The sequence below is a fragment of the Scophthalmus maximus genome, chromosome 16 (genome assembly GCF_022379125.1).
Source record: "Scophthalmus maximus strain ysfricsl-2021 chromosome 16, ASM2237912v1, whole genome shotgun sequence".
Classification (NCBI taxonomy): domain Eukaryota; kingdom Metazoa; phylum Chordata; class Actinopteri; order Pleuronectiformes; family Scophthalmidae; genus Scophthalmus; species Scophthalmus maximus.
This window is the reverse complement of record NC_061530.1, coordinates 12,138,444-12,152,476: the sequence shown is the minus strand read 5'-3', so window position 1 is coordinate 12,152,476 and position 14,033 is coordinate 12,138,444. Positions and strand designations below refer to the sequence as shown.

General features: G+C 44.1%; 2 protein-coding genes across 2 annotated transcripts; both read right to left on the bottom strand.

Annotated features, from left to right (window-relative positions):
- Positions 1-2,183: 2,183 nt before the first annotated feature.
- Positions 2,184-7,910, bottom strand: pgap3 (post-GPI attachment to proteins phospholipase 3). The gene is made up of 8 exons (XM_035613080.2): positions 7,448-7,910; positions 6,620-6,717; positions 6,385-6,537; positions 6,223-6,285; positions 5,630-5,691; positions 5,102-5,238; positions 4,725-4,929; positions 2,184-4,518 (listed from the first exon to the last, which is right to left on the bottom strand). The coding sequence occupies exons 1-8, from the start codon at positions 7,662-7,664 to the stop codon at positions 4,455-4,457; spliced, it is 999 nt and encodes a 332-aa protein (XP_035468973.1). The 5' UTR covers positions 7,665-7,910; the 3' UTR covers positions 2,184-4,454.
- A 1,034-nt stretch (positions 7,911-8,944) lies between these two features.
- mylpfb (myosin light chain, phosphorylatable, fast skeletal muscle b) lies at positions 8,945-12,537 on the bottom strand. Its single transcript, XM_035613097.2, has 6 exons — positions 12,388-12,537; positions 11,766-11,864; positions 10,476-10,656; positions 10,210-10,288; positions 10,050-10,098; positions 8,945-9,942 (listed from the first exon to the last, which is right to left on the bottom strand). The coding sequence occupies exons 1-6, from the start codon at positions 12,388-12,390 to the stop codon at positions 9,841-9,843; spliced, it is 513 nt and encodes a 170-aa protein (XP_035468990.1). The 5' UTR covers positions 12,391-12,537; the 3' UTR covers positions 8,945-9,840.
- Positions 12,538-14,033: the final 1,496 nt, after the last annotated feature.

Below are 14,033 nucleotides of genomic sequence, written 5' to 3'. Positions count from 1 at the left end.
GATGTAAAAAAAAATCGGACATGTTTTGGACTCTTTGGCCTTGGTGGAGGTATGTGCTCTTCAAGTTTATGACTCTGTGATTCAACTTGATCAGTTATGAATGGTTCAGAGCATCCAACAGTTTTACAATGATCTCTTCAACACTCACCTCACCCCACAATTCCTCTTGACTTCTCTCAAAACCCCCCCTCACATATGAGGCCTTCTATCTGTACGTAATCAAGCATAATTATGGATTTTTCAGGTCAACTTTTTTATACAAATGGATTTTTTGTGCGTCATTGAATTTATAGGAAAGGAAATATGCATGATACCAGGCCATGCTCAGAGCGTCTTCACATTTTCTTTTCACTTTTCTCATGCCCTTCACATTCACAATCACAAATCATGAGTTGAAGGAGGAAGAATAACCTCTATTCATCCCAATCTATCCACTCTCCCCACCCACGGCAGCCAGGGTCAGAGTCCAACGTGCTGCACAGAGCTACCAGGAAACAACAACAGAAAGCTTCTCACTGAGCCAGACAGAACACAAGTCCCAGACATAGGGCCAGTGGTTCTGGTCCTGTTTAAATGTTTGGTTCCCACAAACATAAGCCCCCTTCTGCATTCGAGTGCTGCTTGTGGCCTTCGAGGGATGGAGTAGTAAACATCTGTACAACGAATAAAACCAAGTGTTACGAGTTCTCAGGAATTGATTCTCGGATAATTCTGGAGAAACCTTATATAAGCCATTAAAAAATATGTATTTGGAAGTCAGCTTTGCAAACCATAGTCAGCTTCAACAGGAGAAATCGCACAGGGACGGGTTGCAAAAACTTGGCTATTATTGTCTGGGACACATAAACATTGATATTCACTTGGGGGCTTTGTGGGTTGAAATGTGAGGAGGCCGCTGAGTTGGTGAGAGACACTGAGTCCAAGGACAACTGCTACACAGACAGAGAAAAAAAATGAGTTCCTTCAAGTGTAAGAAGGGCTTGTTTTGGACGCTCTGTATCGCAATTTTGACTTGAGAGGCATAACAAATATGGGCCTGGAGGAATGTAGTAGGAATCTAATATGTGATATTAGAAACCTTAGAAAACAGCCTACAAAGAAACTGTGCCTTTCATTCGGGCAAAAATGGTACAAGGTCAGCATGACCTTCAGGCCGCCGAGGAAGAGGGGAGGGATGATCCGCAGATGATACACGTCACTTACTCTGTCAGCACCTTCGTCAAGTACACTGTTAGAGAGCCTGAAGACATAGGCCTCATGCATTTAAACAGTGGCGGAATCAAATTAATTTCAACCATTTAATATTATTCATTTATTAAATCCTTTCATTTGAGTTCTGTAGTTAAGTACACTTATGAGGTAGCAGTTGTAATGTCAGTGAAATAGTCTTAACATTTTTATAATGTCCCTTTTAATTGACAAATATTGTCATTAGTTACTTTGCAAATTAATATTCCCGGTAAAACAACACATTACATATTACACAGGTGGATTTTTAACTTTTAACTTTAATTTCAAGAGCTGCTGCCCCTGTGTCAGATTCCGACGTCTGGGTTGTTATCAGACTCATCAAAGACAAAAGTAAATGCAGATTTGGGCAGCAGAACTTGTTTTTACGTCCTTCCTTCCCCAATGATGCTCTGACAACCTCCCAGGTTCCCACAACTGTTACCTCCCTCCCACAACTGTTAAATGTAACTAAGCATTAACCCTTAACACTGCTTTTATTTAAATGGGGGTGTGAATGCAGGGCAGTTTCACATTGTTGTCTCAGTCCTATTACTTTAAATAAAGTGTGTGAGAATACATGTTGTACCGCTGTATTTGTTTTTGAGTAAATTAAATAAATTGTGAGCAGTGCACAGAGAAAGCACAGCAGCAGGTCTGAAAAATACAGAGCAGGAGCAAAGAAAGTGGAAGAAGTACAAGATTGTGAAGTTTGTTTTGATGCCATGGTCCAGAGATTCTGGTGGTTGGTGGCACAAGTACTTTGACAAAAGACAAGGTTAAGTTTCTTTAAATTACTTGTTTCCTGTGGCCTTTGCCAACTGTGTCCCATAGTAGAATACATTATTTCTCTTTTGTACCTTTATGGGACCATTCAAATACGTCATCGAAGAGGAGAAATACTCTTACACGACAAGTGTCTCACATAAGGGGGGGAAAAACACAGCAGAGCCCAATTCCATAACAACAAATAACACGTTTATTTGTCCCATTTCTGTAAGATTGTCTTTTTTTTGTTGTTGGTGTCAAATAATCAATGTGAGGTGGAGGAGAGTGCACTCAGTAGGAGAGTCGATGGGGCACAGGGCAGCAGGCAGGGGGCAGCAGATGAGTGTGGGAAGAGAAGGCCCGTGGCAGGAAGAAGGAAATGAACAATGGCGTGGACACAGAGCAAAGAGTGGAGTTCTATTCGTGATAATTCCTCAGGGAACAGATGCCAATGGCTTCATATATTGTTGAAGTTATTTCCTCAACAGTAGACAAAGTATTTGTAATAGAATATGATTTGTTATAAATTGAAATTATATTTTGATCAAATGGGCATTTCTTGTTTTTGCTTTTTAGATGTTTATTGTCATAACTGGGTCTCAGATGAATGTCCAAAAACCTTTATCCAATATATGCACATTTGCCAATTTGATCGATTTGTTGTTGTAGTTTTTTTCTATCTAGTAAGACCAAATATCTCTTCCATGATTCCAGGAATCTTTTTGCCACTCAGACCAATATCAACCTCTCCATGTCTTTCATCCTCTGTCTTCCCCCACCCCCATCACAGGCTGTCAGCAAAGCTAAATTTACCCAATCGTCTCACACACATTCACGCGGCAAACCTCCAACACACACACACACACAAGCTCACACATCAGTACTATTATAAAAGGGTCGAGCACAATCTAGTTCTCTCTTGCTCTCTCTCTCACGCGCGCGCACACGCACACACGCACACAGTTTGTGATGAGGAAAACAACACAATGTCGAGTCAAGGCAACGTGTACACACATAGTGGTCATTGTTCGCATTCTCACACAAGAATACAAAGGCATAGGCAGCATTTCCAAGTGAAACGCATGTAAATGTACACGCACATACACACACCCATAAAGTGCACGTATGGAGGGGAAACTCTGAGGGGTAAAGACGAACATGGAGTAAATGAGTTTTGTTGTGAAGAAGAAAAAAAGGATTTCATACTAAAAAGTAGAAACGTGCTGATTGACAAGAAGGTTTCGATGTAAGGCAGACAGTACGTAAGGCAGACGTACAGTGTTTTACATGATGGGGCAGTTTCCTGTAAAGCAGCTGGTTGTGTGTGTCATTCTAGGGATATACTGCAGCAAGAAATGCAAGCAAAAGAAAATAGGGTGTCAAACAAAAACACAGATTCTCTCTCTCTCACACATACACACACACACTCACCTCCTAACTCCAGGATTTATTAAAAAAAAGAAAAACACTTCCTTTTGCATTGCTTATGATTCCCTACCTCACAGTAAAAAGGCAATCCAGGTGAATAAAAATTTGATCAGAAAATCAATATCTTGATCAGAAACACCCCCACCCAAATTAAAAATCAAGTAATCAAAGTTAAAGTGTCAACAGAATAAAGCACAAACTGGTCAGCAACAATGGGAATTAAAACGACTAATGGGGCTGGAGGAAATCCTAAATGAACAATGAGGAATATAAAAGCAGCGATGGAAACAACAGAGGCACAAGAATAAAAGGTGTGATGGTGAGAAAAGAGAAAAAAAACCCACAGTCAGCTAGAATGGCCTCCAAACATAAACCCCCTTCTCACTCTCTCTAGATCAATCTGCTGGCAGCCAGCCATCCGCAGCCTCCACTGCCCCATCTATGTGTCTGCCAGTCCACATTTGGCACAGACGGACCCTGCCTCATGGCATGAAACAGGTTAACGACGGCCTGGCAAGTGATTTGGTGCCATCTATTGTCAGCCATGGCAAACTGACATCGGTGCAGAGCTAAGCGTGTTGGGACTTCCACAAGAGGTTGGTGAGAGTGAGCTCGAAGTTAAAATATGGTTTCAGGGAATCAATTTTACAGAAGTAACGAAGAGTCAAATAAAGAGGATGAAGCATAAGACACGTCAAAAACTGGTTGTGGCAAAAAATACAAAACGTTATTTTTTTTTTCCTTCATCCTGTTTTGCAGTTTCAAACGATGGCAAAAGAAATCTTAGCAAACATGGCAAAGTTAAGTAGAACACGCATCAATGGTGAGGATTGTCATTAAAAAAAATAAACTAAAAATAAATACAAGAAATTTAAAACAGTAATATGTAAACAAAGGCTGCTCCGATGGAAGTCATTTCGGTGTCATGCATGTCATCTGGGAGGCTGAGCTACTTCCGTGTTTGGATTTCCAGCTGCCCTGATCGAAGGGGTGCGAGGGTGCGGTTGAGGTGAAGAGGCGACAAGCTCCTCCTACTCGACTTTCACGCCCATCTTCTCTGTGTTTAGTAAGTAGAGGCTGTCGTCGATCAGGAAACTTGAGGGAGAACAATTTAAAGGATCATTTATCAGGTAATAATCTCTAGTAGTCTCTCCTTCCTTCCACACACACACACACACACACACACACACAGACACACACACACACACACACACACACAGACACACAGACACACAGACACACACACACACACACACACACACACACACACACACACACGCTTAATGGGGTGAAGGTCGAACCTGTAGAAAAGGAAGTGCACCGGGATGGTGCTGAGGTGCCACACGGCGTGAGCATCCAAGATCCAGAGCATCGGGGGGAAGTCCAGCAGCTCCAGGAGGGCCAGGCCGTGAAGCAGCATCACCACCAGGCCGCACTTCCACCAGTACGGGAGCGTCCGCCGGTTCTGCCAGCACCAGCACAGCCACCACAGGAGGTTCACCATACCTTGGAAGATGAGAGAGAGAAAGAGAGAGGTGGAGTCAGGGAGTGGCTGTTTGGTGGAAATAGGGAAGCAGAATGATTTGACAAAAAGGTTGAGGCCGGGCAAATAGAAAATATACCACTTTAAGAGTAAAAATAATGAGGCATTTGAAGACATGATACTGTCTTAGCGTACCGATGGTGGCATTGGCCGCCATGTTGTAGCCGTAGTCAAAGCTGACGAAGGTCAAGTACGACACATGCGACGTGAAAACCAAGATGAGCAGGACCCCCACCATACTGGACACCCCAGGTCGCCTCAGGCCCAGTGTTCTGGCAAAGAGAGTGTGTACAGAACGTGTTATAATAATATACCCATAAGCACATTTTCTTCTCAAGTCTTAGTGTCTCTAGTCTCTATACTCTTTATCATGAATATCAAACTTTCACCCACAAAACACTTCCTCCCCTATTAAATGCATTGTCTCATCCTCAGTCTCTGGAATTCTTCCCTGTTACCGTCACTTCCTCATACTTTATTCTGTATAAATGACGTCCTTTGTTTCCCCTAATCCCAATGTTTTTGCCAGGCTTTTCACGAAAGACTGAACTAAAGTCATATTCATATCTAAGTTAACGGGGATCGATAACTAGACTTGAATATGATTTTAGTTCTGACATGCGACAGAAGCAGTTCACGTGGAACGCCTGTGTTCTAGCTCACCTCACACAGCATAGGTAGATTGAGTAAAGAATGACTGCCGTTGCACAGAAATAGTCCATTTTCTGAAAGGGAAAAAAAAAACGCAGAGACGTTTACTGACGTCAGAATTTATCATCAAGATCAAGAAGAAAAAACCTTGTTGTAAAATATGTTCCAGAAAATACACTGCACACAGCTGGAGAGCAAGTCAGTAATGCCATTAGGATGTTACTGATTAGCTGAGCTCATTAGCTGATAAAACTGCAAAAGACTGATCTCAGCAGGTGGCCTGGCAGTTGTAAAGATATTTTAGCAGTTAAGTGAGGTTCTCTTTAATTACAAAATGAATCAACTGACTCCCCTTAATGTAAAAACAAAAGGCTGCTTGTAGCTGCTCTTATTTCATCTGTTTAAGTTTGCTGAAACCAGACATCTCAAATCAACCCTCCATATAAACAGCTGCCTGCTCACAATTTATATTTTTCATTTGCAGACATTTGCATACTGACAAAGAGCATTGCACGTCTGCAAGTTTGTCATCAAATGGACAAATAAATCCCTTAATTAATGCAGCTTCCAGCTGATCGAGCCACTAAGCACCTAACGTCCCTTACCTCGGTGAGATAGGTGTCTCGGGTGTGAAAAACTGTGGACCAGAACCAGGCGTTCAGAGATACCTAAAAGAAACACACACACACACACAGGCCCTTGTAACATACTCATACTGTAAAGACACAGCAGTATTGGGTGCATTTCCGTGTGGACCTCGAACCCACCAGAGAGAAGGCGTTGGTAGTGTGGTACATGGGGCTCTGGCGTGGCACCGTGCTCCTATAGCGCAGCAGCATGAGAAGGCAGGCCAGGCCATTGAGCAGAGAGGCCAGCGCCGACGCCGGCTCCTCGAAACACAGGAAGCGTGTGAATGGCCACTGTGAGAAATTATACATATATATTTTTGAAATCATATCTAAACCAGAGCTAGAGCATTTTGCCTCCGTCATGAACACGAACCTTGCCATGGAACTGCGGGACCCTGTAGCCCTCGGCCTGGTAAAGGCCCACCGTGGTCCACATGCACTGGTAGCGACAGTCGTCACGGCATGTCCAACCTGCAAAGGGGAAAAGGCCTGGCATTTAAAAAAAAAAAAAAAGATCCACTCATGTCTTCAACTTACTGTCTGGAATGCAACAACTTTTTTTTCGATTGATGTGCCGATTATTATTTTTTGGGATGAATTGGTGGATTGTTAACATTGTGCAGTGTCAAGAGGTTGTGACACATCAGGGCTCAGGGCGACGTCTCCAAAATGTGATTTACAATAATGACATGGAGCGAGAGGAGGATCAGTGTTAGAACAAATTAGAAACATTACAGTTGTTTGCAGTAGCAGAACTGGGGGACAACACTTCTCAGTTTGAGCTCGATCGATCTGTTCCTCTTATTAAACAGAGTGAGAGTTCGTGGTGACAGTAGGTGGAGTTGTGGTTTTCAACCCCACGCTGTATAATTGTTACTGATGGATGGGCAGAGGGAGGAGTAGCAATTGGCCCCTTTCGTGACACCTTGCCCAGCCTGAAAAACTGGCTTTCGACTCTCATGGCCGTTTCAGTTTAATGAAAAACGTCAGAGATGAAGAAACACGTCAGATCAAAAAGCCATGTCCCACAAAGCAGAGGAGTTCACAGTGTGAGTGGATGTAAACTGTTAGCAAAGACAGTCGAGCGATGCATTTCACACATGTTACTGATACCTTATCAGCTTACCCACTGTCGGGTCACCGTGGGGGTGCTAGCCAGCTGAAGTTAGCCCAACTTTACCTGCCAACAGCGACAACTCACCTGTGAGCGCCATGTACTGCGGCTGGGCAGACTCGAAGCCCCGCAGCCGAGCTCCGGTGCAGTTGGTCCGGACACACTGCTTCACGCAGTCTCGGTAAACCGGCTCCTTGTCGCCTTGAGAGGACCGGACACTGGTCACCGACACCAGGAGCAGGACGACGGCGGCCACAGCGGAGGGTCGTCCGACAGATGTGCAGCGCGGCACCGCTGAGGACATGGCGCTGGCGGTGGGTCTCGGTCTCGGTCTCGGTCTCTGTCTCGGCCCGGTCAGGACGCACAGAGGCACACGGCTCTGTCGAAGGCTTCCCGCAGCCGGCGGTGCACGGTTAGCGTGGGGCCATGTCTGCTCTGCGGCGGCAAGCTGGGGCCTGTAATGTTTTACAGTATCACCACTGTATCGTCCACTGCTCCCCCTGCCCTCTCGCTCGGGGCCAAGTAACACACTCGCACGCCGTTTCCGGTTTCAGTTTTCAGAATAAAACAAAGAGACTCATTCTTGTCCGGTTTGGTGCATTCTGTTCATTTTGTGCTTTTATTTTGAAGCCAGAACGTTGGTTTTGCCATAGGAGATGTTACTTCCTGTATCGGTTGGCAACGTCACTAGGTCACGTGATACGATGATCTTTGTATATTTCTTATATATATAGGTTTTATGGTGTTTGTTTTTTGCTTATTAAAATATAAAAATACGCATATGCAAGTATGGGCCAACTGTCAAATATGTGTGTGATTATTTTGTATTAATTCAATTCAATTTTGTGTTCCACATGAAGATTTCTTGCTTTTAAATTTCCACCCCAGGCCTGTGTATTCTCTCTGAGCTTTAAACCTTAAAAAGGGAAAAAACTAAATTAGGTGCGTTGTTCAAATTTGCCTAAACAGCAGAATTTAATCTACAGTAGCAACCCTTTATTCACACGGCTGAAGGATTTTTTCCAGAATCCCAACGTAACTCCATATGAGTTTAACTAAAGTTTGAAGGCTGTTGACATCAGTGTTATATTTGGAGAAAAAGGTCAAACATTATTAAACTTTCGTAATAACTTTTGTAGCATCCACATTATGACATTGGTTTGCATGTTGTCCAGGTTATTTGTAGTAGTTCATTAATGGTTCATGACTCCGATGGCACTAATTCGTGAACTGTTAATCTGAAGATGGCGTGTAGTCCTTCTCAATTACCTTTTGTTCTTGTATCTTTAGTTGTTTCCATTATTTTGTCCTTCTTTTCTTGTACATTTAGGGTCATGAGTTGATCCTGCATGGGTCTGCGTGGATGTTGAGGCTATGAATAGACCTTAAAGTTTAGAAGTTTGATTAGTGCTTATCTATGGGTTACCTAATAATCAGCATTTAAAAGTATCCCTATCAACCTTGATAATGCTTCACCATGTGCATATTACAGTCAGTGTGCAGTCAGTGCTCTACAGAGCTGTCCACAGTCAGCCCAAAGTGCTCTCTCCCACACCCCCACTTAAACCAACAGACACAATGTCGTACGAAACATAATGGGTTTTATTGTGCTTCTCTATTTGTTACAGTGGAGACACAGGCACAGTCACAGCAACAGGAGAGAAACAGAAGTGAGAGGGAGGAAGAAGAGTCAAAAACTGAGATTTATTTTTTACTTCTGTTTATTTCTTCCCTGCCTCCCGCTCACCATCTTTCACCATCTCTTTCTCTATTTACAAGAATAAAACATTCTTTCCTCTTTTTACTGCAACTTTTCCGTTTATACCTGTGTATAAGAGAAGGAGAATCAGATTTTGAAAAGAGACGGGGTAGGGAAACTATTATAGTTCAGTACTCCCACTCTTAAACTGTGCGCTCCTCTCAAATACATACAAAGGGACAAATCCATTAAACACTCTGTGTCAGGTTAAGACTAACAGACCACTCGGGTCAGGCTGCTTACTTGTTTCAAGCAAGTGACTGTGCATGCGCCACAGCACCCAAGAGACTTTTTCTGACAGACCACTGTATACACTGGACTGCATATGCATACACGCTGCACGTAGGCATGATGCATGCACTGTTGGCCTCAACACAGACGGAGAGAATGAGTGATGGGAGGGAAAAGGAGGAGGAACATGAGGCAGGGACAGAGATGGGGAGAGTGTTTCGGTGTCACAAGATTATTTTTTTATTTTGAAAATAATCCCGTGTTCCCCTGTTGGTACTCACACACGGACACCCCCACGGCCTTCAGTCCTCTCACTGAGTATCTCGATAAAGGAGACAAGTCTTTTCGTAGTGAGCTGGCAAGCGGAAAGAGAAGGCCGGGGACGCGAGCGTGTGCAAGGAAGCAAGGGTGTTGGAGAGGAGGGGGTGAGTAGATGGTGGAGGGCGGATGGGTCTGAACGGAGGTAGAGATCTTGAAAGAGGGAGATGATTTACTCTTCCTTGTCTTCTCCGTGTGTGATGACGTAGCAGATGTTCTTGTAGTCCACATTGCCAGCCACATCAGGGGGGAAAGCAGCCCACAGGTTGGTCATCTACAGAGGGGGAGGAGGATTAAAGAATTGACTTACAGTACAACCCCTGAACAACTGTTGGCAGTGACAGTGTGAATACCAAGTGAGACAAAGAACTGTCAGCTCACCTCCTCAGCGGTGAACCTGTCGCACTGGGTGGTCAGGAGCTCCTCGAGGCTGTAGAGGGAAAAAAGGGGGGGGAAATAAATATGAGCTGTTGTGTCCAGACATAAGATTGTGCCAGCTCAAAGAACCAAGAAACCTGTGAATAACAGTAAAAGCCCTCACAATTCCTTCTTGATGGAGCCAGTGGCCTCGGGGTCCAGGACCTTGAAAGCGCTCACGATGACGTCCTCGGGGTCAGCACCTAAAAGAAAAAGCACGTCAATTAGTTTCAATTTTAAAGAATTAAAAAAACAACCTTTAAATCATATCAAGCATGTAATGTGAATTGTTTTAAACAAATGAGGAGAAAACCGTGCTTCTGAAGTGCTAAATATAATAAAAGGCAACAAGACCGGGTGAGCTGAGTTTAGGTTTCTAAGTCAACATACCCTTCAGCTTCTCGCCGAACATGGTCAGGAAAACGGTGAAGTTGATGGGGCCGCTGGCCTCCTTCACCATGGCCTCCAGCTCCTCATTCTTCACATTCAGTTGGCCCATGGTGGCCAGCACGTCCCTGAGATCGTCCTTGCTGATGATGCCATCTCTGTTCTGGTCGATGATTGTGAAAGCCTGCCAGGGAACAGTCAGATGAGGTGTTAAAAAAAAAAAAAAATCATCCAGCCGGGCTTTAATGCCTCAGCCGGCATTCATGAGCTCACAACAACTATCAACTCAAACACAGGTAATAGAAAATAAAAATAAAAATTGAGATCCTCCCATTTCTCACAAGTCCTTATCAAAAGACTTGCTCATGTTAATTATTTAGTGCGTTAGGGTGCCAACATAACCGTGTAAATGTGGAGCTGTTGTCCACCTCTCTCTCCACATAGCTGGGCGCAGCACCCAGTGAAACCAAAGATGGCATTGGAAACCTTTTGGGACTTGGCAGCTGGTCCACCACTTGTCTTTCTAAGGTGTAAAAATGGTCTCGGAATTCGAGACAACCCCTTGCGACATTTAAGGCGAAGGTATTGATGACAGCTGTCACATCTCTCCACCCCTCTTCTTTTTTGCCTCATGACTAAATCTTCTGACCCTGTCCCAAATATTCTTTCACCTTTTGATGCCTCTAGGCTACTGTAGCCATTTTATTCTCTTTCATTTTCTACCTGTATGCTGGAGGAAAGCCCCAGTGAGGCTCCTGATTTGTATGATCTACCAATGACGTTGACTACCTCATCGAGCAAAGTGCCACATCCTCAGACATTATGAAAAGACTTTCTCCAGGTAGCAAAACAACATTATGTTTAATGTAGACTCAACATAAGATCTGCTGCTTCATATTATGTTTATGGTCTTTGTACCAGGAGCCCCTCTTCCCTGCTTTGATCAATAATACTGTCCACCAGCTGTTGGGCGGCATTCCAGTGGGGTCACAGAGCAAGTGTTTCCAGCCTCTGAGGTGGATTACTGAGCTACCAGAGAGGAGAGGTAGCTGCTGTCACCAGAAAAGCTCAGATTTACTGTCCTGACATGCTCATGAGGACATTTTTACCGTCATGCAGCCCGAAACGATCGGGTCTATATCTTTCAGAAGCTTCCTTGCACTACCTCTGAGGTCAAATGACACGTGGGGCCATCAGTTTCCATGGTCGCCACTGAATGTCCCTTTTGCTCACCTGGCCCTAAAGGACTTCAAATTATTTTAAGTGCATGAGATGTGATGAAGACAACGTTACCTCCTTGTACTCCTGGATCTGGCTCTGCTCAAACATGGAGAACACATTGGAGGATCCACCCTCTCCCTGCTGCTGCCTCCTCTTGGCCTTCTTGGGTGCCTGGGAAAGGATGAAAGGTAAAATATACTTTGAACATCATGAACCAAAACAAAAACAAAAAAAAGATCCTGGCTGACTCGGAAAAAATGTAAAGACTGTGCATGGGTGTCCTGTAGGCTGTCCAAAAGGACACAAAGGAGCTCTCAACTCCAGGTTTTGGTTACATCTAAATAACAAAATAAATGAAATCTGCCCATTTTAAATCTCGGTTTAGGTTAAACTACAATGTAATATCTTTGGGGACTATATTCATAAAACAACAGTTTGTGGTTCAGCATTTCATCCTGGTTAAGGATTGAGATGTTAACTAAATGTCAGCTCAAGTCAGCAGATAAAAGTAAGACTGGGTCCACATCCACAGTTTGGGAGGCTCAGCTTAAGAGACTTCCACAATTTCAGTTCATGGGATGTTGATTATCCAGATAACAAATGCATCAGTGATGCCTTCATCTCATCAGCTCTATAGTGTAGAGAAGATCCCCAATCCCTTGAGACTGCATCCCGAAAGTGTGGCAACACTCACCATCTCTCAAGTTTGTGGGGTTGTTGGTGGTCAAGAAGAGAAGCCTACGCCAAGCCGATGTGACTGACATGTAAGCAATGGACCCTTGGGGTCTTATATACTAGCCCATGGGGGCTAACTTTAGGCACACCATCAGGTTTGGCAGGAAAACAGAGCTGAGGGAAAGTAAGAGAAAGAGGGAGGAGCTAAGAGGTGGCGGGACGGATCAGCTTACCGATACTCCAAAATAGTACCCAGGAGTCTTGGAATGAGGTGAATTCAATGCCAACAGAGGCCTGACTTTGGTGTCATCAGTGGACTAATATGGCCAAACTGACAGACAGGACACGCTGAGGGACAACTGAACCCCCCCCCCCATACCCTTCCTCTCCCGGGAGTCTTTGTCGTGGCTATATCTGTTTCTTTTCAATTTACCGTGACAGAATAAAAACCTGGTGTATGATGACAGGTTACTGCTGCTTTACTCTCCTGAAACACAAACACACACACACACACACACACACACACACACACAGTTGGGACAGTTATCATGCAGTCAACCAGATCAACACTTTCTATTAATTAACTGTCCTGATCTCCCCAAGGTGCCGACGTGTACTTGCAGTCAACATATCCCGAAGTCATCACCTGTTTAAATGATAGGTTTGGTCTTAGGTTTGCGCGCGGCAACCGATCAGTAGTGGCCAGCGCGGTTTATAAACAGTCATGAAATTTGAAAACAGTTGGCCGATAGGCTTTGGTCGCACTCCAGTAGTGACACTTGACAACTACTAGGCTTCGACAAACAGTGACCTTGCATCAAAGAGAAACGTAAACAGTTCTTTAATACTGACGCAGCCGGTGGGAAAGACTTTGTGCGAACGGGAACAGATCTGTAAAATTGTAATACACATGACAACAGAAGTGCCCAGCACCATATAGTTAGAAAAAACAACGTGACATAATTTTCAAATGCTTCACTTCTGTCTGTAAACAGGCGAAGTTCTGAATGTCTGTTTCTGTTAGGTTTAGTCAAAATCATGATTGGACCAAATGAGCAGCTTTCCCACCACGGATGCACTAATTTTGGAGGTTCCCAGTATAGTTCCTTTAGAGTAGGAGGACAGTGGCCCACCCACCGAACTCCTTATATGAGCTCCATAGGCTGCCATCAATCACACCACTGCACAGCTAAGGTATGTATTGGGATCCAGTGATACTGTTGCCTCAGTCAGGCCAGACAAGTATTCCAAATGACACAATATGACCCAATTATTCCTAAGGGACGAATGTTTCTGCGACTGTGTAATATCATTTCTGTTTGGTGATTGTATCCGATTCCAGCGCGCTGCACACTGATTTCCCGATTTTTTTTTTTGCAGAGAAGCAATAATCAAATTTTATGCAAAGACGTTTGTGTGCAGCAGCGCAGCCACCTCGAGCGCGGGCTTGAAGGTGAAAAGAGAGCGAGAGACAGAGGCAGAAAGAGACCAAGCTTCGTCAAAGACCATAAAAACAAGACAGCTGTACAGACGGAAATAGCCCTGCCACCCCCCGCCATTCTCTTTCTCAGCCATTTTGACTCTGAGAAAATTCAGATTTCTCCCTTCTTGGTCTGCTTTGCCCCCCATACAACTCCTGTCCTTTTTTTACCCACACAGTCATGG